The sequence below is a fragment of the Carassius carassius genome, chromosome 31 (assembly GCF_963082965.1).
Source record: "Carassius carassius chromosome 31, fCarCar2.1, whole genome shotgun sequence".
Taxonomy (NCBI): domain Eukaryota; kingdom Metazoa; phylum Chordata; class Actinopteri; order Cypriniformes; family Cyprinidae; genus Carassius; species Carassius carassius.
Genome location: NC_081785.1, coordinates 21,903,575 through 21,927,288, shown reverse-complemented (window position 1 = coordinate 21,927,288; position 23,714 = coordinate 21,903,575). Strand labels below are relative to the sequence as shown.

The 23,714-nt window shown below is 38.9% G+C and overlaps 2 protein-coding genes across 2 annotated transcripts in view; both read right to left on the bottom strand.

Moving 5' to 3' along the window:
* The window catches only part of LOC132111782 (inositol-tetrakisphosphate 1-kinase-like), a 51,067-nt gene extending 47,562 nt beyond the window's left edge, over positions 1-3,505 (bottom strand). The window contains exon 1 of the mRNA XM_059519375.1: positions 3,186-3,505. The gene's annotated coding sequence lies outside the window, so the exon portion shown is untranslated. The remainder of the gene's footprint in view (positions 1-3,185) is intronic.
* An 819-nt stretch (positions 3,506-4,324) lies between these two features.
* Positions 4,325-23,307, bottom strand: LOC132111780 (serine/threonine-protein kinase PLK4-like). The gene is made up of 16 exons (XM_059519372.1): positions 23,086-23,307; positions 22,280-22,375; positions 22,081-22,176; positions 20,009-20,123; positions 12,119-13,100; positions 11,886-11,971; positions 8,914-9,266; positions 8,643-8,747; positions 8,249-8,351; positions 7,978-8,127; positions 7,744-7,877; positions 7,429-7,523; positions 7,203-7,329; positions 6,948-7,091; positions 4,931-5,037; positions 4,325-4,724 (listed from the first exon to the last, which is right to left on the bottom strand). Exons 1-16 carry the CDS (start codon positions 23,113-23,115, stop codon positions 4,625-4,627), a joined length of 2,823 nt encoding a protein of 940 aa, XP_059375355.1. The 5' UTR covers positions 23,116-23,307; the 3' UTR covers positions 4,325-4,624.
* Between the last annotated feature and the right edge of the window lie 407 nt (positions 23,308-23,714).

Below are 23,714 nucleotides of genomic sequence, written 5' to 3'. Positions count from 1 at the left end.
AAAAATTCAAAACATGTGATCTGGATGTTTGATTTAAATTTCAGATGGTTTAATACAAAACAATGGAATTACAGGTTTGGTTCAAAATTCATTTTGATCATACAATACAATGCTTTATACCCCATTTCAAACATAAATGAACTATTTAAAAATTTGGCGGATTAAGTTGTCGTGAAAGTTCAGTTTGAACATTAGATGCATCATATCTGTGTTAAGATTTAATTCAAATACGTTGCATTATATGTGAATTTTAAATATTTTATTCAAACATTTAATGCATCATATTCAATCATAGGAGACTTTAAACATTAGATTTAAGTATTCCATTCATAATTTTCAAGTCCAGACATTCAAGTTGAACATCCCATTAATCATAAGCAAGTTCGCACTTTCTATCTAAACATTTAGAACATTATGGGAGAGTTCAATGCAGTATTTGCGAGTCCAAACATCACGGAGGAGTTCGGAGCTTCAGTCTCAAAAGAAATCTAAGCATCATTATATGTGAGTTCTATTCGATTAATCGACCAATACAACATAAGTCTAGGGCTGCAACAACTTATCGATGAAATCGATTATTAACGATAATGAAAATCATCTACAACAATTCTCATTATCGATTAGTCGGGTCTGCCCACAGTGCACGTACAACTGCAGCTGGTCGCATCAAAGTAAAGCACTGAATAACGCATTTCTATGGACAAAAAGCATCTACAAATACTGGAGGAAACAGAATGAGCTCCTACAAGACAAGTACATGATCCAAGCTTCCCAAAACATGAGAAAACTTTATTTTAAGCTTCAAGCTGATGCATTAGCGTAATGGCCTGCCTTTCAGGCGCTTTTACAGATACACGTGTGTGTCCTTGGCGCAAAAAACTTTTAGTTAACGGTCATATCCTTATTTGTAAATGTAAAAATTCACGCAAGCCTTTACATTTTTGCTTAAAAGCCCATCCTGAAAGTTTGCGTTAAGTTGAAATCTTTACTGAAAGAGACTGTGATTTTATTCATTTTTAGTATCTTTATTATTTTAATTTTCTATCTAGAGATTTAAACTATATTCACTATGTAGCCTAAAGTGATTAACAAATTAATTAAAACATATTTATGTAATTTTAACCAGTTTTGTTTAAGGTTTTGTGCCACTGCTGCTCTTAACTAACAGTATTGGTAATTAACAAAATTATTTTTTAGCTTTCTGTATTGGTTAGACCTCCAATATGCGTAAGGTTTTTATTTACAGTAGTAAGCTATTTTAATGCTATAATATAATTATTGCTGTTATCTGTGAAAAAAAGGCAGAAAAAAATTCTCAAGTGCTTTATGGTGTTTTTTTATTCAGATACCAAATTAGTCAAAAGTAGATAAACAATGCCAGCAAGCCTGTGAGCTGTTATAAAAGGCAAAGAAGGCCATCTTTGTTATTATGTGAATAAATTCTATTTAGTTGTTTCAGTTTGTTATTTGTCCAAAAATAAAAAAAATTACATTTTTAGAATTTTTTTTTTTTTTTGACAGATTCCTAAAATATTTGTGTTTTGTCTTATGACAGGTGGTCTAATAAATTCCGATACCCTTTTTCTCTTCCCAATACCGACTACGATACCTGGCTCATGGTATCGGCCGATACCGAGTACTGATCCGATACCTGGGTGTGTATCTGTATATACAGCTGTATATACTACTAGCCCTGTGTAAATTGCTAGAATTATTTTATGTTGTGCTTCAGACTTATCCCTTAATAAAACATTAACAAATACATGGTGACCTACTGTATTTATTACAGTATTTTTATTATCTGACATGAATTTGACAGTAATATTATTTATTTTCTTAAGCGAAATAGAACTTCAAATGCAGCCAAAAATCTAACACCGCAAACTAAAAAAGGTTTTTCAGTTTTACAATATAACTGTATAAAAACCTGTTACAAATAAGTCTAGGAAAATAAAAAAAATGATATATAAATCAGATAATCTCTTTACAACAAAACAAGTAAAAAAAACAAGCAACCGTCTAGGCATAATTATTATTATTAATGGAGACGTATTATTATTACTACATAGAGACATAGCTAAATCTGCTGTAGGCTACAACAGTAGCTTAATATATTGTCAATTTACTCACATTAAACCGAACATTTATTTTGATGGGTTGTCATGAAGATCTTTGAGTGTGTGTTTATATGACAGTTTTCTCAAATTAAACGGTAAATTCTCATGAAGTGACGGTTTATGCGTTCGTGTCCTCATATAGTGACACACGGCAGAGGCCACAAAACAGCGAGCTCCCGCGCATCTGCGCCCGTCACCCACAGTGATGTAGAATTTGCAGGAGTAATATTTAAATATTATTTTGCAGTTTAATATTCACAGACACTAGTATATATTCTGCTACAGTCTGGAGTCCTGCGCTTGGACTAACACGGAAGCGAATGAACGCATGGGTTCATGTACTCGCCGATGCCAGAATTTGTTGTGGTATCTGTGATATTTCCGATACTAGTATCAGAATCGGAACAACTCTAATAAATTGTTAAACACTGTATGTTTTCATAGCATTCAGTTGGAACATTTGTTTTAAGGTCATTGGGCAGAATGTAGAATAGTGTGTTTTTGTCAGTAAAATTAAAACAAATAAAAAAAGGGGGTTTTAATCCGATTAATCGGAAAAAAATAATCGGCCAACTAATTGATTATCAAAATAATCGTTAGTTGCAGCGCTACATAAATCTGAAGGAAGATGCAAACATCTGACGCACCACAGACCAGATCGACCGTGATTCGAAGATACGATGCAGATGAAACTTTCCGCTCGTTAGAAAGCGCCTTGATGCCCACCAATGCTGTCCAGGAAGACAGCTCACTAGAATTAGAGACACAGCCCATGTTTCTCCTCTGGTGTAAGTCTTACTCTCACAGTATCACTGAATACAAATACAGTTGAATCTGCTCCTTATACATATTCTGTTCATTTTTGAAAACAGAAAGAAATACTAGATACCCCGGAGGTCTCCTGAAATCCGCCGTAAACAACCCATTCAACAGCAGCGCAAACAAGCTAGCACTCCACCTAGTTTCACATTCAGATCATCTCAAGTCTCACTGATGGATGTCAGAAATCTTCAAGTCGTGTTTTCTCCCCTGTGGACACTGAAAGAGCAGACGCAGCAGAGTAAATACCTGTCTAGCGCATGTTTTCGGGCTCCGAGCGGATAGCAGTTAGCTAGCTGGAGGGCAGTCTGGTCTCCATGACTCGGTCTGCTGAGACGGAGAGTTAAAGCGCTCTGCTGGTGATCAGATGGATCGAGTGAGATCTGCTCTCGATCCAGACGCTTAGAGAGTGAGCACAGCCTCCTCCTGAGGTGGGGCTGGGCTCAGTTCAGTTCGGCTAGCTTGTGTGTGTGTGCGTGTGTGTTCCTCTTAAAGCATGACAGGAGGTTTGTACCGCTTGACGCCTTGCTGCCGCTGAATCGACTGAGTGAATGTTGCCGCGAGGGGGCGCCAGTGCAACGCGATTACTCACGTGGAGAAGTTCACGCACTGACCGGGGTTTTGTGGAAAACAAGGTAATAAATTCAAACCATTCGTGTGGATGTTTTTGTTTGAGTTTAGTGTTTGAGAATGCAGTGTAAAATACTTGTTCAAAGTGTCTTTGTAAACAACAGTTGTATTTCTTTTATACAAAATATTTATATTTTCTTGGCAATTTTTAGGGTCTAAAACAGATGAATATCTGATATTTTCTTTTTTTCTGAAGGAAAATGTGACACAGGAGACTTGAGTAGAGCATGCTGATAATTCCTCTTTGCATCACAGTAATAAGTTACTTTTCAAAATATATTAAAATAGAAAATAGCTATGTAAATTACAATATTCCTGTTTTTACTGTATTTTTGATCAAATCAATGCAGCCTCTGGAGGGCATAAGAGAACACACTCCAAACTTTTAAATGGTCTTTAATACTTTAAAAATATAAAAGCAAAAATTAAATAATTCAATACATTGTATTACCATGATATAACAAGTGTACATCACAAAATACTTTCAAATTTAAAAAATGTAATACATTGAGCATGAGATTTTTTTGCATTTCAACAGGACACTAAAAATTAAACTTATCTTTATTAAACATATATTCTTCTTATCTCAACATTTTGGGGTGAAAGACTAAAATATCAAATCTTTCCAAAAAATGTTAAATCTTTTGTTGGATTCATCCATTTATATTTTAATTGGCATTTTGTCATTATCAGAAACCAGCTGAACAGTATGATAAATCCTGCCCACATGTTTTAAATAAACACAGAAGACAATAATACACCAGGCAGCAGATGTTTAATGCTTGTATGTTTGAACAGCTAACATTTCATTGAAGCGCTTAGCAGAACTGATACACAAAAATAAAGGCATCATGCACAAACTAAATGCACTAGACAAAAACAGGAAACCCATTATGTACAACATAAAAAATATATAATTTTCATAATCTTTGGGACTATATGTACAAACATTTAAAAATGTATTTACAAACACTCAAAGCACCTTCATGAGAATTTGGAAAAAAAAAAAACAAGTGCTTCCAACAGCGATGCACAGGTTTATTTGTGTTTAGTGCTCATCAGCGTCTGACCGCAGGGCTGGCGAGGAGGCCCAGGATGGTGGAGAGACAGTGGAGCTTCTCTTTGACCAGCTCTGGCAACTTCTCATTCTCTTTATATCTGACAGGAAACAAAAAGCAAAGGAATTCAGAACCGTATCTCTCTGCCAGCATTCATTCTTAAACGATTTTCGATTACAGTCTTTATAAATGTCCATGGCTTCGTTTTGCAATTAAAACTGGATTATGCATTATAGAAGTTACATACATTGCAAATGCAGTGTCATGGTTCTTAAATAATATTTCTTTCTTTATAACAAGCTTTACCTAGTGATGCGTCCATCAGGGGAAGTAAAGATGATGCAAGAGACACCAACTTGGACCATCAGCTGTGATCCATCATTAAACTGAACCCATACCTCACCAGTAGTTAACTAAAAAAGAATTAATACATGAACACACTTAAATGCGAATAATAATATATATATATATATACACACACACACACACACACAGTGGGTACGGAAAGTATTCAGACCCCCTTAAAGGTACAGGTTATAGGACCTGCCACTAGAGGGCGCACTACCAAAACAATAACAATCGCGTGGTTTGATGATGCTAAGAAGGAGCATGGAATGATGGGATTTGTTGTCTTCTACCCAACCGCTGACGGCCATCAATCAGACGGAAAGATAAATCATGGATTTAACGCGAGTTCAGCGATTTGCGCGAGTAACTTTAGATTACATACAAAGTCAATGCAAAGACGTGATCAGACTATGGATCAGACACCGCGTTTGGCGTGTATACCCCATAATACTTATCTTGTTGATCGTTATAATAGACAAACTGAAATATCACATGGTCCTAAGTATTCAGACCCTTCGCTGTGACACTCATTTTTTTAACTCAGGTGCTGTCATTTTCTTCTGATCATCCTTGCGATGGTTCTACACCTTCATTTGAGTCCAGCTGTGTTTGATTATACTGATTGGACTTGATTAGGAAAGCCACACACCTGTCTATATAAGACTCTAACCCTAATCATGAGGTTAAAGGAACTGCCTGAAGAGCTCAGAGACAAAATTGTGGCAAAGGTTACAAAAAAATTTCTGCTGCACTTAAGGTTCCTAAGAGCACAGTGGCCTCCATAATCATTAAATGGAAGACCAAAACCCTTCCTAGAGCTGGCCATCCGTTCAAACTGAGCTATCGGGGGAGAAGAGCCTTGGTGAGAGACGTAAAGAAGAACCCAAAGATCACTGAAGATCACTGTGGCTGAGCTCCAGAGATGCAGTCGGGAGGTGGAAGAAAGCTGTAGAAAGTCAGCCATCACTGCAGCTCTCCACCAGTTGGGGCTTTATGGCAGAGTAGCCTGAAGAAAGCATTTCCTTCAGTGCAAGACATACGAAGGCACCCATGGAGTTTGCTAGACCAAGATAGAACGTTTTGGCCTTAATTTTAAGCGGTATGTGTGGAGAAAACCAGGCACTGCTCATCACCTGTCCAATACAGTCCCAACAGTGAAGCATGGTGGTGGCAGCATCATGCTGTGGGGGTGTTTTTCAGCTGGAGGGACAGGACGACTGGTTCAAAAGAAAGATGAATGCGGCCAAGTACAGAGATATCCTGGACGAAAACCTTCTCCAGAGTGCTCAGTACCTCAGAATGGGCCGAAGTTTCACCTTCCAACAAGACAATGACCCTAAGCACACAGTTAAATAATGAAGGAGTGGCTTAACAACTGTTCTTGTTCTTGAGAACTGTTCTTGATTGGCCCAGCCAGAGCCCTGACTTAAACCCAATTGAGCATCTCTGGAGAGACCTGAAAATGGCTGTCCATCAACGTTTACCATCCAACCTGACAGAACTGGAGAGGATCTGCCAAGAGGAATGGCAGAGGATCCCCAAATCCAGGGGTGAAAAACTTGTTGCATCTTTCCCAAAAAGACTCATGGCTGCATTAGATCAAAAGGGTGCTTCTACTAAATACTAATCAAAAAAATATTTAGGACCATGTGATATTTTAGTTTTTCTTTTTTAATAAATGTGCAAAAATGTCAACAATTCTGTGTTTTTCTGTCAATATGGGGTGCTGTGTGTACATTAAGGATGAAAAAAAAATAACAAATGATTTTAGCAAATGGCTGCAATATAACAGAGTGAAAATTTTAAGGGGGTCTGAATACTTTCCGTACCCACTGTATGTATATGTATATATATATATATATATATATATATATATATACACACACACATAAATTATTTACACATAATTATAATTTTTATTTTAATAAAAATAATACTTAAAAAAGAAAAGAAAACATCTAGTCAAAAAGTTTACCTGAGAGGCCCAGCCGATGTTAGGCACAAAAATGGACTTGAGCACCTTTCCCGTGTTAACGGTGCGTTCACCTTTGCCTGATTGGGGTGAACTGCTTTTAGCCACACTAGCTGTGGTGAAGTCTGATCCTGCGTAGGAAATCATCTAGAGGGAAGGGCACAAGTTACTGTTAATGAAACATTTCAATTCAGAGTGGGACAAACTCTGAAATACCGAAACTGATGTGCTTTTGGATAATGTGCATGCATGACGTACTGATGGTGTGATGTGGGGTGGCCGGGGCGGACTGAGGCACACCTGAGCCACCGCTGCAGGTGCTGCTGGGCTAGACTCAGACGAACACTGAGGCTCAGAAGCTGAAAACGCTGGATTGGTGGGTCTCCTGGTGGAGCATAAGATGGTGAATGTGAGACAAACTTCATGCATGGCTTTTAATCTCAACCAAGAGGGTTTTTAGCTCTGGTGACAGGTTAAGCCTCACCTGCCGATAGTGATAGGAAAGAATGGAGTGTTCTTAGCGCTTCGCTGCTCCTCAGCAGTGATGGCCGCTTCCAAAGATAGACACATTCGATGCCCCTAAGAACAAGAACAAAAAACAAGCTTTGAATCTTGGTAAGCATTATAATAGCAGGAGGAACAATATAACAAGCTGTACCACCTGCACTTTGCAAGACCTAATATAAACATGCAAGCACTGAATGTGCATCTATCATAATGCAGAATGTCATTTTTACTATAAAAAACATGTCAAGTCGTGCTTTCACAAAGTAGAGAACATGCCGCAGTAATGCAGTACCTCCTCAGAGAGCTCCATGTAGAGTCTGCACTCAGGACTCAGTCCGCTCAGCCCAACGTCACCCTTCACTGTATACGACTTCCCGTTCTTCTCCACCACACGCACCAGTTCACTCGTCTTATGGGTTTTTGCACCTAAAGGATGGAGAAAAAAAATAATTCATTAAGCCTAAATCAACACTACAAACAATTAATTCTGCTGAAATGTGACTACTGAATCATCTGTGCCGCTCACCATCATAAAAGCACACCTCCAGGTCCGCATTAGGTGTGTTCTCCATCAACATGCACTTGGCAAATTTTGTGTATAGCGTGACTTTAGGCGTCTTGGATTTCACCAGCTGAACAAACTTCGTGGCGTACTGATATTTCTTCCAGTATTTTTCTGCAGTAAATACCAAGCGAGTTAGAGACGTCTGAGTGAAACGGTAATAACTATGAATATTATAAACACATCACCCTTTCAAAAGCATTATCATCTCATTAAGTCTTGTGTGGTGCTGTACCTGGTAAGTCCTCATAGCTGCAGATGAGAATGTCTTCAGGTGGTGAGGGTGGGTGGTCTAACACAGGGAAGCCTTTGCCTTCATTGGGCTGGTACACTGTAACCTAAAAACAGTGCACAAAAAAAGAGAGATTCACAAACATTCATCATTTTCTCCACTAATGACAAATAATCATTATAACATTATAAATATCTTAATGGGCACTTCTGACCCCTAAAAACTGGAACGGTAAGTGACGTGACATTCAGCCAAGTATGGTGACCCATACTCAGAATTTGTGCTCTGCATTTAACCCATCTGAAGTGCACACACACACACACACACACACACACACAGCAGTAGTATGAAGTACATTAATTAGATTGCATGAATTAGTGGGTTTTTAGTCCCTCACCATGGATCCATTACAGGATATCCTAAGTACTTCTTTGACTCTCTCCTGAGCTCCTTGTCCCTTCAGCAGCTCCATACACACCTCTCCAGAATCCAGGATACTGACCTAGAGAGGAAATACACATTTTGTTACATCATGATCTAAATCAGAAATTCTAGCTAATAACTTACAGGTTTCTCCCTAGTGCTCTAATCTCAAAGTGAAATGGGCGTATGGTTTCACAAGGCAATATAATAATAAGTGGTTATAAGACAGTAATGGCTTCACTCACCACAGCGTTTTTGGTCTTTTGTCTAATGGGCTTGAGTCTGACAGCACAGAGTGGTGGGAAGCTCTTCTTAGGGAACACTTTCTCCTTCTCTGTGTTTGCTTTGCCTTTGGAGAGGGGTGGACCAAGAAACTGAGCGTCTGAGTAGCCCTGAGATTCTGACACGTGTCCTGATCCAAACCCATCATCCCTGCAGGGTCCTGGATTGCTGTGGGGGAAAAGGCTCTGTTGCTGCTGAGAGTGAAGGCTGCTGGGTTTGTCACTGCAGGAGGTTTGTGTCCCGACTGGCCCTCGTCCAGAGTGAACACTGCCACTGCTGCTGTGACTGCTCAGGTCCGCCGGCCTCTTAAACAGTCCTGGACAGTAAAAATGTTTCAAGGTTTAGGAACCTAATATATCTCAAAGTCCTAAGGCTTAAAAAAAAAGTTATACTTAAGTAATACAGTCGTGGCCAAAAGTTTTGAGAATTACATAAATATTGGAAATTGGAAAAGTTGCTGCTTAAGTTTTTATAATAGCAATTTGCATATACTCCAGAATGTTATGAAGAGTGATCAGATGAATTGCATAGTCTTTCTTTGCCATGAAAATTAACTTAATCCCAAAAAAACCTTTCCACTGCATTTCATTGCTGTCATTAAAGGACCTGCTGAGATCATTTCAGTAATCGTCTTGTTAACTCAGGTGACAATGTTGACGAGCACAAGGCTGGAGATCATTATGTCAGGCTGATTGGGTTAGAATGGCAGACTTGACATGTTAAAAGGAGGGTGATGCTTGAAGTCATTGTTCTTCCATTGTTAACCATGGTGACCTGCAAAGAAACGCGTGCAGCCATCATTGCGTTGCATAAAAATGGCTTCACAGGCAAGGATGTTGTGGCTACTAAGATTGCACCTAAATCAACAATTTATAGGATCATCAAGAACTTCAAGGAAAGAGGTTCAATTCTTGTAAAGAAGGCTTCAGGGCGTCCAAGAAAGTCCAGCAAGCGCCAGGATCATCTCCTAAAGGGGATTCAGCTGCGGGATTGGAGTGCCACCACTGCAGAGCTTGCTCAGGAATGGCAGCAGGCAGGTGTGAGCGCATCAGCACACACAGTGAGGCCAAGACTTCTGGAAGATGGCCTGGTGTCAAGAAGGGCAGCAAAGAAGCCACTTCTCTCCAAAAAAAACATCAGGGACAGTTTGATCTTCTGCAGAAAGTATAGTGAATGGACTGCTGAGGACTGGGGCAAAGTCATATTCTCCGATGAAGCCCCTTTCCGATTGTTTGGGGCATCTGGAAAAAGGCTTGTCTGGAGAAGAAAAGGTGAGCGCTACCATCAGTCCTGTGTCATGCCAACAGTAAAGCATCCTGACACCATTCATGTGTGGGGTTGCTTCTCATCCAAGGGAGTGGGCTCACTCACAATTCTGCCAAAAAACACAGCCATGAATAAAGAATGGTACCAAAACACCCTCCAACAGCAACTTCTTCCAACAATCCAACAACAGTTTGGTGAAGAACAATGCATTTTCCAGCACGATGGAGCACCGTGCCATAAGGCAAAAGTGATAACTAAGTGGCTCGGGGACCAGAATGTTGAAATTTTGGGTCCATGGCCTGGAAACTCCCCAGATCTTAATCCCATTGAGAACTTGTGGTCAATCCTCAAGAGGCGGGTGGACAAACAAAAACCCACTAATTCTGACAAACTCCAAGAAGTGATTATGAAAGAATGGGTTGCTATCAGTCAGGATTTGGCCCAGTCGAATTGCAGAGGTCCTGAAAAAGAAGCGCCAACACTGCAAATACTGACTCTTTGCATAAATGTCATGTAATTGTCGATAAAAGCTTTTGAAACGTATGAAGTGCTTGTAATTATATTTCAGTACATCACAGAAACAACTGAAACAAAGATCTAAAAGCAGTTTAGCAGCAAACTTTTTGAAAACTAATATTTATGTAATTCTCAAAACTTTTGGCCACGACTGTACTTTATAGCATAATTCATAATTCTAGCATAATTTTCTTATTTGCTTCTAAACCTGTATTTCTTTCTTCCATGGGAAAAAAAAGTGTGTTTTGAAGATTATTCACACTGCTCTTCCATACAAAAAAATATTTTATGTCTCAAGTATTCTGAAGTATTCTAAGTATTCTGAAGCTAAATAATAGCTTTGATTAAAATCAGCTCAAAACATGTTACTGTTTTTGTCTCAGGCATACTGTAGCTTTTAAAATCTCAGTTATGTTTATGCATATTTAAACATGACGCCACACGAAGCGCCAAACCAAGTTTGATATGTTAAACAGAATTAGTTCCCTAATATTGTTCATAAAAATCTATCACATGGCTTCAGAAGATTGGACTATAGTGCAGAGCTCCATGGACTACTTTAATTATTTTTTCTTATTCTTTTATGAAGCTTTCGGCAGTGTGAATCACTATCTATTCACAATGTACTAAATTGGAATCCTGGAATCTATAAAATGTCACCTTTTATTTTCTAAAAGAAAAGACAAAATGACATAGAGAGTGAAAAACAAGGAGGTGGCCTCAAATGATACATTTGTTTTATTTAAATCATGGCCACAATTTAGCTAAATTAAAACAAGGCAACAAATCAATAAAACATGCCAACAATGTATTTAAAATGAGGGACCTGGTTAATAAACAAACAATTTTTTTCTTTACTTTTCTTTAGTTATTTTTTAGCAACTATTCTTTTTTCTTTTTTTTTGATCTTTTCATAATTATTATTATTATTACCTTTTTAATGTCTATAGTTATTATTTATTTACTTCAGTTAATTTGAGTTATTTTAGTATATTGACTTAAGATAAATAAAATATATTATTAGTTTCAATTAACTACAATAGCCCTGGTTGTGTGGAGCTCCGCAGAATTGTAACAACACAAGAGGAAATGATGGCAGAATGTTCATTTTTCCTGAAATATTCTTTAAACTGAATTCTGATGGGAATTTTACCATCGCAGCTGAACCAGGCCTGTGTCTGAGAATCAGGCATTTGACTCCTCACTGAATGGGTGGATGAAGACAAAGATGAGCCCAGACTGAGAAGAGAGGGGTGGGAAGAAACACAAAGCACTAATTACAAAAAAAATACATTGTAATAATGCTAAAAAAAGCAAATAAGTCAGCTGTGCTCAATGCATTATTAAACCTTGCAGTCATTTTTGATAGAATAACACCGCTCTTACATTGCAGGCTGTTTTACAGGTGGTGAAGGTAGGCGCCCTTGCTCAGAGTAGCCACGGGGCATATTTCTGTAACTGGAGGTTGATGAAAATATTCGTCCAGACCCTGGAAGCATCTCTTCAGAGTGGCATCTCTCCAGCTCCGCCTCCTGTGGGGTGTTGCTGAACCCAGCACCAGATCGATCTGATGAATGAGCCCGTCTCAAGTAGCGAGAATGAGGCCTTCTGCTGTCAGCGCCCATGGGAACTTTACCTACACCCATCCTTGATAAATCATCTTGTAAATTTGGCTGCCAATCTTGCCCGCTCTTAAAACTGGAGCTGGTGGATTGATGGGAGTGGCTTCGGATCGGCACCATGCGATTGGGTAAAGGCTGACTAATCACCAGCCTTGTTTCCCTCTGTAGCCGGCTGCTGCTGCTACTATTGGTGGCATTGGAGGCCGTGGATATGGTGACTATGCCGCTGTCTATGGACCCCCCGTCACTGTTCCCAGAGTCTTTGCTTGCGGTGGGCCCCGAATGAGTCATAAAGGGGTGGTCCAGCACAGCGGAGAGACTTGGCCTGAGGGCCGGGTTCTTTTGCAAGAGCTGCTGAATCAGGTCCTGAGCTTCTGCTGATATGTGAGTGGGCATCTGATATTCTCCCAGAACCACCTTATTGAGGGTATGCTTGACAGTGTTTGTGTCAAAGGGAGGTCTGCCCGTGAGGAAGGCGTAAAACATACAGCCCAGGGACCAAACGTCCGACTCCAGGCCGTGAGCGCTGCGTGTAGCCACCTCAGGTGAAATGTAGTTTGGAGTGCCACACATGGTGAAGTGCTTCTCACTGGGAAGCTTAAGCTGCGTTGCCAAACCAAAGTCTGCAATTTTAATATTCATGCTGGTGGTGAGCAGGAGGTTGGACAAGGTCAGGTCCCTGTGCATGATCCCATGAGTGTGGAGGTACAGCATTCCCTTCACAATCTGATGCATGAAGTGCCTCGCTGTTGATAAAAAAAAATAAAAACTGAAAACAGTGTTTAAAGGCAAGATACAGCAATATTTTGGGCTGTAATTATGACAAATTTTTTTTTTGGATTGATTATTGCAGGGTTTCGGCAGGATTTTTAAGATAATATTTAAGACTTTTAAAAACCTTTTTAAGACCTGCACAAATAAAATGAACACCATAATGAACAAGGTAGGGCAGTATATAATAACATATTAAACTGTAAAATGACTGTAAAACATATGATTTACAGTTCAGATACAAGTTTTCACAAAAAAAAATTTTTTAATAAAATGATACACTTCACATTTCAGGCTTTAAACCATTTTTAATAAAATGGATGAACCAAAAGTAGTATTATTATTTTAAAATCACATTTTATCAATAAATAATTATAAATACAAATATTTATATTAATTAAATAATATGTAAATAAATTTTGCTGTTTTGATTTTTATAATGCATTATCTTCTTTTCGATCCATCAGTTTCACATTTACAGTGCTGCATGTTTGCAGGATAAAAACATGGGTGGATTTTCACATTGATCTGAACAAAAACAACCCCAATACTGTGTTCCTGCAATACCAGAGGCTGCAGTTTCAGGACAGCAATTCTACTAGGACCATATTTTATGTGACAGTGCCATCTAGCCAATTCTATTCCAACAGAAGAGACCTGCCTCAAACATCAAACAGATGCAAAGACTAGATCAATGGAAACTATTATTTAAATTTTTTATCTTTCAATCTTATTTTTACAGAAACATTTATATATATATACGGTTGCACGGATGGATTGCTGAATGGAGGATGACAGACAGCTGCAGCGGAAAGAAGAGTTTAATTACTTCAGTATTAATCTGTACCTCACACTGAACTATTGAAATCTGTCCACGAAAACGTTTTGGTGCTTTATAATGTTTTTGTGCCTTTCGCAAATCACAATACACTGAGCCAGCTGACCAATCTCAGCCCATTGAGTATTTCTGAGGGAGGGGCCTCATAATAACAGAAAATAAATCGGGGCATTTTTAAAGAGAAGGGAAAGATCAGTGTGGAATACAGGTAAATTATGTGAAAAATAATGCATGAGCACATGTTAGACTACACCCCATAAACACAGTCAAGCCTAGAAAAAATACAGTGAACCACCCCATTAATCTTCTTGGAGAGTGCATCATCTTGACTGTCGTAACCAAATGCGACGCACAGTTTGAATGGAGGATGACAGACAGCCACAGCAGAGAGAAGAGTTTACATGAATTGGACTTAAATATTCACCTGTACCTCACATTATGGCTTTAAAACACTAAAGGGGTCATATGATACGATTTAAATTTTTCCTTTTTCTTTGGAGTGTTACAAGATCTTGGTGCATGAAGCAGATCTGTAAAGTTGCAAAGACTAAAGTCTCAAATTCAAAGAGATATTCTTTATCAAATTTAAGACTCTGCCACGCCCCCTAAAACGGCTCGTTTAAACATGCCCCCACATGTCATTATCTGGAGATATTTGCATAATGCTGCCCAAATGTTCACACAAATAAAGAAGATGTGGTTTCAGTAACGCAGTTAGTGTTGAAGCAGCCATGTCAGGGAGATGCTGTGTGTATCTAGGTGAAAGCACTTTATTTGGCCTTCCCAAAGTAGATGAATTTAGGAATCTTTAAGATTACTTACAACAGAACAGAACAGCATGCGAACATGAATGTTCGAATGCGGAGTTTTGCGCATTGCATGTATGGGTGCGTGTGTGTGAGAGAGAAACAGAGCGAGAGAGACGGTCACACAGTGGAGTCAGCGGTCTTAACCGTCAGTGGCTTGTGTACTGTAAACACATACAACTTTCATCACTGTGTCTGTCACGCGACTCTGTTCCCCTTTCGGCCTTGAACCTACAATAATATGTTTTTTGAATATTTAAGCATGTCAACATATTCTGTTAAGTGACGTGACATACAGCCAAGTATGGTGAATTCGTGCTCTGCATTTAACCCATCCAAAGTGCACACACACACCGTGAACACACACCCGGAGAAGTGGGCAGCCATTTAACCTGCGGCGCCCGGAGAGCAGTTAGGGGCTCATTGCCTTGCTCAAGGGCACCTCAGTTGTGGTATTGTCGGCTTAGACTTCGAACCCACAACCTCAGGGTTAGGAGTCAAACTCTATGGCCCGGTTTCACAGACAGGGCTTAGACTAAGCCAGGATTAGACCATAGATCAATTAGGACATTTAAGTAATTTTTATAAACATGCTTAGAAAAAAACATTACCGATGTGCATCTTAAAACTAAAAAGGCACTGATATATTTTTAAGATCAGTCAGTGCAAGTTTATTTCAGTGGAAACAGCTCAGACTTACATTTTAGTCTAGGACTAGTCTTAAGCGGTGGTTGGAACAAGATGGCCGCCGATGACAGAGCAGCACGGCATGTTATCAAACAAAGGATTAAACCTGAGATTTATACCACTATTGATGGCAAAACTATAGTGGAAGATGAACTGTTAAGCTTCCTTTCTGTCAAACTGAAGACTGTGCCTCAGGATGACATTATCCTGATAGCTGTAAATCACTTTGGATCAGAGTGGATTGAAAACTCCAAGAAGGTCCTGTTTGAACGGTGTCCTGGCACTGGGCAGCGTTGTGTAGCTCACAAAGGGCAACTGAAAGATGTCAACAATGTTAAGAGCTGTCTAAAACTACTGAATGAGGTTGGTGAGAATGTTCCTCGCTTTGTGTCCTATCACTTGGATGATTTACCATCAGTGACTTTTAATAGCCTCGATGTCTCTTGCCTGGTTAGTAAGATTGATCGCCTAAGTGTAGAGATGGCCTCCATGAAAAATACTGTGAGTAAGCAGGCGACTGAATGTGAGAACCTTCGTGGAATAACTACAGACATTAGCAAACGACTGAGTGTGATTGAGCAACCCAGTGCCAGCAAGGGGAATGCAGCCACAACCATGGCCAGTGAGGAGGCCCAGCTTCATGGACCAAGTCACAGGGAGTCTGCACCCTCGGCGTTGCCTGTCACTGAGGAGACAGCTGGCGGGGGGATTGAGGTGGCGATGTCCCCTGCATGGAGCCGTGTATTAAAGCATGGCAAGCGCAAGCAACATTCTGGAAAACGATCTACTGCTGCAATACAGAACAAGACTAGTTTGAATCCTCCCAGAGAGAAGAAGACCTATGGAATAGTTGGAACTGGTGCTGTGGAGAACATACATGCAGTGACAACTAAGCTGGTGAGTGTGTTTGTGACAAAGCTTGCTCCTGACCTAGACTCAGAGACTCTGGCTAGTTATTTAAAAGAACAACTTTCCAGAGATGTGATTTGTCAGAAGATTGGCACTGAGTATACTCGCTACAGCTCTTTCAAAGTTACAGCTGAATGCAAGGAAGTAGCAGAGATGTATGCACCACAGCTGTGGCCAGAAGGGACCTATGTAAGGCGCTTCTATGAGAATCGCAAGCCTAGGGCTGCGGTAGGGGCAGGTATTAAAGCATCACTTGACACAGAGATGTGTGCGCCTGAGCCAAGGGCGTCCCATGCATGTTAAACAATGATAAACTGCTATGAGAGTTGTGTCTTATAACTCCCGTGGTCTGCAGCTTGGACAGGATGCTGGAGCGAGAGCCCAACGCACTGTCATTGACAAGCTCTTTGAGAATGCTGATGTGGTGTGTTTGCAAGAGACTTTTTTAGCTATTCAAGATCTGGATAAACTTAACACTGTGCATAATGATTTCCATGGGGCAGGGGAATCCACGACAGACCTAAACACCAGAATTCTGCGTGGCAGGATCCCAGGAGGTGTGGCCATATTCTGGCACAAGAAACTTGACCCATTAGTCACTGTGATCAGGTTAGATGTGGACTGGTGCATAGGAATTAAGGTGATGCATAATAAGAATGTTTTTATAATCTTAAATGTATACACTCCATATGAATGTCACAAAAATGAAAATGAGTACTTGAATAAGCTTGCTTTTATTGAGTCTTACATAAGGGAAAGTGAATATACATCCATATTTGTCTTGGGGGATCTGAATGCTGATATATCGGATACTAATTCACTTTTTGGTCAACACTTGACACAATTCTGCAAAGATAACAAGGTTATTTTGTCCACTAAGGAATTACTGCCAGCTGATAGCTATACACATGTGAGTGAAGCTTGGCATACTATATCCTGGTTGGACCATTGTATATCTACAGCTGATGCACATGATTGTATAAAGGAGGCTGAGATCCTATATGGTTTGGCCACAGCAGACCATATTCCTGTCTCTATGTTCATAAATATTAAGGGTCTACCTGAGCTTGTCTGTAGTGACAGCCATAAACCAGGTGAGATACTGGACTGGACAAGGCTTACAGAAGATGACCTGCAATATTACAAGTTATTGACTGATGTGCACTTGAGAAATATTGAGTTACCTGTTGATGCAATTATGTGTGTGGATAGCAGCTGTAAGAATGTAAGTCACAATAATGACCTATGTGCAATGTATGATAGAATTGTGAACTGTTTAGTTGATGGAAGTGAACCACTAAGAAGTAAAGTGGTGAAACAACATACTGTAAGACCAGGGTGGAATGATTATGTCCATGATGTTCATATGGAGGCAAGAAATGCATTTAGAAGATGGGTCTTAGCAGGCAAACCTAGGCACGGCCCAGTCTGTGAGCACAAGGTACGGTCTAATGCTAGGTTTAAATATGCTTTGCGTTTTATAAAAAGAAATGAGCAGACTATGAGGGCGAACTCTATGGCGAGAAAGTTACAATCTAATAATGTTTATGAGTTCTGGAAGGAGGTGAAAGTGGTTAACAACAGCAAAATGCCACTGCCTTCTAGTATTGATGGTATTACTGAACCTGAAAATATTGCAGAGCTATGGAGGAGACACTATGAGAACATTTTTAACTGTGTGAAGAGTGATGTGTTTAACATAGGAGAGATACCTCATAGTGATGGTGTAGTCATTGGACCGGAGGAAGTATGTTATGCTATTGACAAACTTAAAATGAACAAAGCCTGTGGGCGGGATAGAATAACAGCAGAACATCTGAAATACGCTAGTCAAAGTATTTCAGTTATACTTGCTCTTTGCTTTTCTGGGTTAATGAAGCATGGCATACTTCCTGGATCCATGTTATCTGTCTTGCTAGTACCTGTAGTTAAAAATAAGACTGGTAAATTAACTAGTATAGATAACTATAGACCTATTGCACTCGCAAGTATACTATCCAAGGTACTAGAAGGGATCCTTATGTATAGGATTGCAGAATACATAGTGTCAACGGATAATCAGTTTGGTTTTAAGAACAAGCATGGAACTGATCTGTGTATTTATGCACTTAAAGAAATTGTCCATAGGTACAGATCACGCAATAGCACAGTCTTCATGTGTTTCCTGGATGCGTCTAAGGCTTTTGATCGTATCAACCATGGGAAACTGTTTGGTAAACTACATGAGCGTGGTGTCCCCTCTTACCTAATCAGGATATTGCAGTTCTGGTACTCTCACCAAACTATGCAAGTCAGGTGGGGGATGAGTTTGTCAACACCCTTCTATGTCTCCAATGGAGTGCGGCAGGGCGGAATTCTGTCTCCGCTGCTATTCAATCTGTACATGGATAATTTATCTAGGGAGCTAAAGGGTTGTAGAACTGGCTGCTTGGTGGGGGATAGTCTCATTAATCATATGCTTTATGCTGATGATTTGGTGGTACTGTCTCCCTCCAGTGCTGGCCTGCAGCAACTTCTTAGAATATGCTCTCAATATGGACTAATGTTTGATATAAAATTTAACTCAATGAAGAGTGTGGTGCTGATCGCTAGAACAAAGGAGGATAAGAAGTGTGTCTATCCTTCTTACTCATTGGCAGGTGAACCACTAGAGGTTGTAAAGAAAGTTAAATATCTGGGACATGTGATAAGAGATGACCTCTGTGATGATGATGATGTGCAGCGTCAGTGTGGAAAACTGTATGGGCAGGCAAACATGCTGGCACGCAAATTCCACATGTGCACTCCTGATGTTAAAATCTCACTCTTCAAAACCTATTGCACTCCACTGTATACTGCCCACCTGTGGTGTAATTTTAGTGAGTCGAAAATGAAAAAACTTCAAGTGGCTTATAATGATGCACTGAGAATTGTGCTTAAAATTCCTAGGTGGAGTAGTGCCAGTGAAATGTTTGTGTCTAACAATGTGCCCACTTTTAATGCTGTTTTAAGAAATTTTATGTATAGATTCATGTGCAGACTGACGGGGTCTAAGAATATGATCATTGTGTCCATAGTTGATGTTTCTAAGAGTGACACAAGGTACACATCTTGCTTTTGGAAACATTGGACCCGAAGCCTGTATATGTTTTAATGATGCCTCACCTGCATCATACTTAAATGTTTTGTATTGTCTTGTATTTATGTATATATCTGTACTGTGTTGTCTCTATGGACCTCTGTGTCTTGAATAAAAAAGTTGATTGATTGATTAAGCCCTGTCTGTGAAACCAGGGGTATAACCACTAGGCCGTGACTTACCCCATATACACAAAATAATGATCTTTTATGTTTATGTGGCTTTCGTTGGGCTTAATAATAATGACAATAGTATAGCACTATATCGGATTTGGATCGATCTCATCCGACCAATACCCTGATCTGGCAGAAAATGCCAGTATCGAAACGATACCAATACTGAATATCGGATAGGTGCACCCCTATTTTTAATGTAATAGCTGCTGTGAACTTGAGTGTGCATATTGCAATTCTGGTCTTTCCGTCCTCAAATTTAAGACCTCCTAAAATCTTAATTTTAAGGACCCACGGAAATCCTGCTATTGTTATTCTATATAAAAAATTTAAAATAAAATAAAAAACTTACCCTCTTCCTCCGTAAAAGGTTTTTTCCTCTCCTTCAGGTAGCGGCTCATTTCCCCATTGTGACACATCTCCAGAACCAGGTACACATAATTACTGTCCTCAAAGTAATTGTACAGCTTGAGTCAGAGAAGAGAAAATAAGAGGATTAGTCAATAGCTACTTTTTGAATGAAAGTCATTCAGGATAGCAGATTCCTTCAAACATTGCAAAATGCATAATATGCTTAATAATGTCATACTCCACAATTGCAGCATTTTTTTTTTTTTTTTACCAGGAAGGTCCCGTTGAGATACAGTATCTCTTCTAAGTCCTGATCTAGATGAGCAGCAGAAAACATAATACTATGCACATGCTGGGTCTTGCTTTCTATCTATATGACAGTATTACAGTGCATCCAGTAAGAAATATTTCATAATATTTTACATAATTTTTTTATTTTAAAGCAATCGGGTTTCTACTATTCTTGTCCCATGAATTTTCGGACTTGTCCATGACATTTTTAGTTATTTTTACAGGATAATATATTTTTTTTAAAACGTCAAAAATTTCAATCTTTTTTGTTTAATAGATTAGTGTCCTAATGTCTTCAATAAGATCCTCACAAAGACTAATACTGTTCTTTAAAGTATTACTGTTCTTGTTCCTAAAGTATTAAAATGGCTAAAACAACTACAAACCGAAGAATTTCTATTTTTCTTATTACTATTCACCCCCATTTCTTCTTTGCATAATCAGGGATCATGCAAAAAACATTGAAAATAATTTTCAATTGTGATTTGGAGAACTGGAAAAAAACACTTTTTTTTAAGAACACGTATACATTTTCTAGTCATGACAAGCCCTAAAACATTTTATTAGGTAGAAATTGTATTTAAAAAAACAAATAAATAAATAAAAATAAACCTCTGAGCTGTTAAGAGTTGAAATATGTAGAGTTGTTTTATTAAGAGGATGAGCAGGCCCTGTTGACTCGTGTTGTTTAACGTGCAGCCGGGTCTGGACAAAACCTTTTGAACCCAGAGTGACTCGGGTCTTTGTTCGCAACAAGTGGCCTTTTGGCAGCTGGTTTGTTTTAGCTCACATGGCCTCCTTCAGAAAGAGGTTACCTCCAGAGTGCTACAAGTACTGGTTAAAGAAGGGCAGAGTGCAGAATGCTTAGATGCCTGTGATCTTGGACAGGACATTTGAGGATTTTTATGTATTTAATTTATTTTTATTTTTTTTGTAGAAATGGAAGGCTGTTCATTCAGATGCCCAAACTGAGCAAAAATTTGAAAATTGATGCAGATGTTGTTATATATATGGCCAAAAAGTGAAATCGATGAAAGCTTTATAACAGAAAGACTACTTACATACTGTAAAATGTATATAAATATTAGTTGTCACTCTGTATCTCCCAATAATATGTCTTAGTAAAGTTATAGTTCAGTGCTCAGTTTTGTGGTCAAAGCTCTGTAGCTTTTATTTTGGAGGCAAAGCATATAATAATACTGTGCTACATATAAACATTCTTCAAAAGCCTGATGTATCATAGCCTGTTTGATACTCACATTTTAACATGATTTTTCTAAAAAATTATATATGGATAATCAAGTAAAGTTGCTTCAATTGAGTCAGTATTCATCTTTAAAAAATACTTATAATATAAATATTATTTTTATTATAAAAATCAGTAAAAAGAATTTGACAGCAAAACACACATGTACAAACAACTATAATACAACTATTATACTACGATTTTACGACTAAAATAAAATGCATTTTACTTGTTTAAAAAGTATAAACTATCAAAACAGCTTAACAGCTCAGAGAAAAAAATAATTCTTTATGAAACCATGTATGGGGCCTTGCAGTCAAAAAGACTGAAAACCACTGCTGTAGCCAATTAAATATTATAAGCAAAATATCTGGATTCAATATTTCCTGTGACATTTTAGGATTTTAATGAACAGTATAGTAATATGCAATCCGTTTTTTTACATTTAAAAGTAAGATCAATTGTCAAAATAATTTGATTCAGATTCATTGGACACTAACATGAGTCAGTTGTACAGATGAAGGTTTCAGACTCACCTCAAGAACCGAGGGATGTTTTAACCGACACTGGATCTCCACCTCATTAATGACTCTCTGCACCATGCAAGCTTTGTGCATGGCCTTCTTGTCAATCTGCAAGTACACATGGGGCACCGTGAACGTTTCTGAACAGATGCTGCTGTACAGCCACAACCCTGGCACTATGGTTAATTAACCACACAAAGTAGGTTCTTACCATTTTGATTGCCACCTCCAAGCCCGTGTTTACAGATTTTGCTCTGTACACGCATGCAAAGGAGCCTTTACCCAACAAGGTGAGAACCCTGAAGTCCTAAAGCAGAAAAATGAATTGTTTGCATTAGACTCCAGCAGATCAAATCAGATGATTTTAGGAAATCCCATGAGATCAGTCCTGCCCCCTTAAGTTTCTTCACCACTAATCCTCAGAATGAAATCTCATACCTCGATTGTAAGAACCACACATGATGCCAATATTCTGTCCTCATTTGGATCTTTTGCTTTCGTAGTCAAATTTAGTAGGAATGAATGAATCACTTCCAACATGTTTCGATCACGGATTACAGCGACAACTAAAAAAAGCAGCCCGTTGCACTCTTTGTTGACGGGTCACTAGTTACCTGCATCTGACATCTGTTCATCCGTTCATCACTCTCACGCGACTCTACCTGACGCTGATGCGAGTCGCCTAGCAACCGTCTCCAGGCTCCAAATTCCCAAAACACTTTAAATATACCGCTGAGAGATGAACAGAAGGCGAGGTCCGAACGGTAGTTTAACCGGCTGTTAGTATGATTTAACTAACGTATCGTTACTGCTTACATTTTGTGAACTGAAGTTTCGTCTTTGTTTTAACATTACTTTTCCCAAAAATAAAACAAACGTGAGCAAAGACCTACAATGGATCCTTTAGCTGTTTGGGGAACTTAAAATATACATACAGCCTAAGAATTGGATGAAATAATATTAAATAATCATGGCTCTCGAGCTGCAAGCGGCCGCGCAAACGTTAATGTCACTTACCTCAATTTTGTCACCGATTGAGACACTCATTTTCACTTCATATCCTCTTCAGGCCTTCGATTCGGTAAGTCTATCCAAAATATCCTTATTTTTCCGTAAACGTGAGGTGTTTTGACTCGAGCATGATGTATGAAAATGCATTTAGTCCGTATATTTGTATTCCCCTCCAAAATGTTTGCCTTTCCTCCATTTTGAAAAAGTCCGCCCGTTAGAACGCGTAATGACGTAACCGACGTCGCTGCGCAAATTGACCAATCGGTGATCAGATTAAGTATGACACGGAACAAGACACTGTCCAAATAAAAGTCGTTTACTGCGACGATATCCAGTTTTCAGTACCTGTACTGTTTATTTCAAGAATAATCCACATTTATAGTGATATGGTGATTGTTTATGATTGCAACACTGGCTTCTCTATAATTAATAAGATAACAGTTCATGTTAAATCAGGGATTCACAAACCCTTTTGTCGGAATGAAATTAAATATTTAAATAATTTAACAGCAGAGACGCATATTCATGGTTCTTTGAAGTCAGTCGGGAAAGTTTAGGAAACCCTGTGTTCAGTTATTCTATGTTTTGTGATTCATTGCTTAATGTATTTGAATGAAAAATTACACTGTATCTCT

Excerpts from the sequence above, each read along its gene's own strand:
- LOC132111780 (XM_059519372.1), bottom strand. The coding sequence starts at position 23,115 with ATGAGTGTCTCAATCGGTGACAAAATTGAG. Across the intron at positions 8,128-8,248 it reads CAGCTATGAGGACTTACCAG|AAAAATACTGGAAGAAATAT; the intron begins GTACAGCACCAC and ends TATTTACTGCAG. Across the intron at positions 7,330-7,428 it reads TTTCCTATCACTATCGGCAG|GAGACCCACCAATCCAGCGT; the intron begins GTGAGGCTTAAC and ends ATGCTCCACCAG.